The sequence below is a fragment of the Otolemur garnettii genome, unplaced genomic scaffold (assembly GCF_000181295.1).
Source record: "Otolemur garnettii isolate 467f Iridium unplaced genomic scaffold, OtoGar3 scaffold00225, whole genome shotgun sequence".
NCBI lineage: Eukaryota > Metazoa > Chordata > Mammalia > Primates > Galagidae > Otolemur > Otolemur garnettii.
In genome coordinates this window covers 562,464-564,315 of record NW_003852620.1, presented here as the reverse complement: position 1 = coordinate 564,315, position 1,852 = coordinate 562,464, and the positions used below count along the sequence as shown (strand labels likewise).

The 1,852-nt window shown below is 40.4% G+C and overlaps 1 protein-coding gene across 2 annotated transcripts in view; it reads left to right on the top strand.

Annotated features, from left to right (window-relative positions):
* The window catches only part of RBM23 (RNA binding motif protein 23), a 24,575-nt gene that overhangs the window by 10,602 nt on the left and 12,121 nt on the right, over positions 1-1,852 (top strand). For both annotated transcript variants that reach the window (XM_023508164.1, XM_012812833.2), the window contains exons 2-4: positions 99-174; positions 739-860; positions 1,348-1,395. In XM_023508164.1, coding sequence (XP_023363932.1) covers positions 109-174; positions 739-860; positions 1,348-1,395 — 236 coding nt within the window. In that variant the 5' untranslated portion in view covers positions 99-108. The remainder of the gene's footprint in view (positions 1-98; positions 175-738; positions 861-1,347; positions 1,396-1,852) is intronic.

The following is a 1,852-nucleotide window of genomic DNA, read 5'->3' as shown; positions in this document are numbered from 1 at the left end:
TCCTGAAGTCTTTCTTTTAGGGGGAAGGAAATGTGTGGTGCTGGAATAGGAAAAAATATATAAATCAGCTTCTTAACACATTGATACTCTTTCCTCAGATTTCACACAATGGCGTCCGATGACTTTGATATAGTGATTGAGGCCATGCTGGAAGCTCCCTATAAAAAAGAAGAGGTAATATTTCCCACCCCATTCCTGAAATTGGTCTAATAAGAAAGAGTAATTGTGGATCATCAGTTTTAATATTTTGTGAATCCTCTTCCCCTTATTTGGGGTATGGTTTGTTATGTTCAGTGACCAATCATAAAAGGCATGGTTGGTCTTAGTAAACTTTGCTGAAGACTGTGTATATTCAAGGGCTATTCTTTGGAGAGGTCCTCAAAAATTGGGGGTGGCGCATAATGTGGTGTTGTGATGTATGCCTCATTACTTTCAGTGACACAATAAAAAGTTAGCATACCTCAGACATAGCACCAACTTCTCACTCTCCTGGAAAATAAATGTCAGTGGACCAAATGTTGAGTAGCTGGAGTTGAACATCACAATCTGTCATTCTCATCTCTTCCTTTTGGGTAGTTTCTTTGTTTCCTTATTCTCTTTGTTAGAAGATCCAGAGGCTCAAAAACTGGCAAGGTAATGTGAGAGCTTTGATCTCTTGTCCACCTTTGTTCTTTTTGCCCAATGGAATCTGTGTCTCCCATCTTGTACCTTATGACATTTTCCTGGCGAACTCCTCAGGATGAGCAGCAAAGGAAAGAGGTTAAAAAGGACAGTCCCAGCAATACCACCAACAGCACCAGCAGCACCAGCAACAGTGGCAGTGCTACCATTGGGAGCAGCACCACTGGGGAGACAAGCAAGTGAGTGTGGGATGAGGAAAACAGGTTGGCAATTTGAGGAAGAGAAACAGCTGCCTTCATTGGAGAAACAACCAAAAAGGGGGGTGGTTTCTCTTAAGACTGCTGACTTTTAGTAATGGCTCTACTGGGTCATGAGAATAATGGTGAGTTGGTTTAATTTTCTAGTCTTCACTTTCCAGTGTAGATTTGTGGATCAGTTCTAGCATTGATATATTTCATTTGAACAAAATAGCAAGAGGACCCTTAATTTGGAACACCAGCTTTTGCTTGGCTTTAGGGGGGAAAAAGTCTGCTTCACATGCCTGACAACATTCAGGGGTGTGTGTAAGTTGGTGGTGTGCAATTGCTGTGAACTACTGCCCAGACCATCTTCTGGGCTTCGTTCTTTTGATGCTTTTGGTTTCACCCTATTCCTACTGTCATTCCTTTTCCTTGGCAGAGACAGTGAAATCTTTTCAGTAGTAATAATTTATATTGTCTTTCACAGGAAAAAGAGGAGTCGTAGCCATAGTAGAAGCAGGGACAGAAAGCGCAGGTCAGTAATTCTGGGCTTTTTGGGGTTTAGGGAATTTTTATAAATGGGAAAATACCAGGGAATGCTGTACATTAAAGCCAAAATAGGTTTGTTTGCTTTTTAACAAATGTAATACAGCCTATGTTGCTTAGCAAAAGAGGTACGTTCTAAGAAATGCATCATTAAATGATTTCATTTTTGTGCAAGTATCATAGCATGTACTAACACAGATCTAGGTAGTCTAGCCATCTATACCCATAGGCTTTATGATACAGTCTATTGCTCTAAGGCTGCAAACCTGTACAGCATGTTACTGTACTAAATACATAGGGAATTGTAACACAACAGTATTTGTTTTGTTTCTAAACATAGAAAAGGTACAGTAAAAATATAGTATAAAAGGTAAAAAAAGGGCTTGGCATCTGTGGCTCAAGCAGCTAAGGTGCCAGCCACATACACCTGAGCTGGTGGGTTTGAA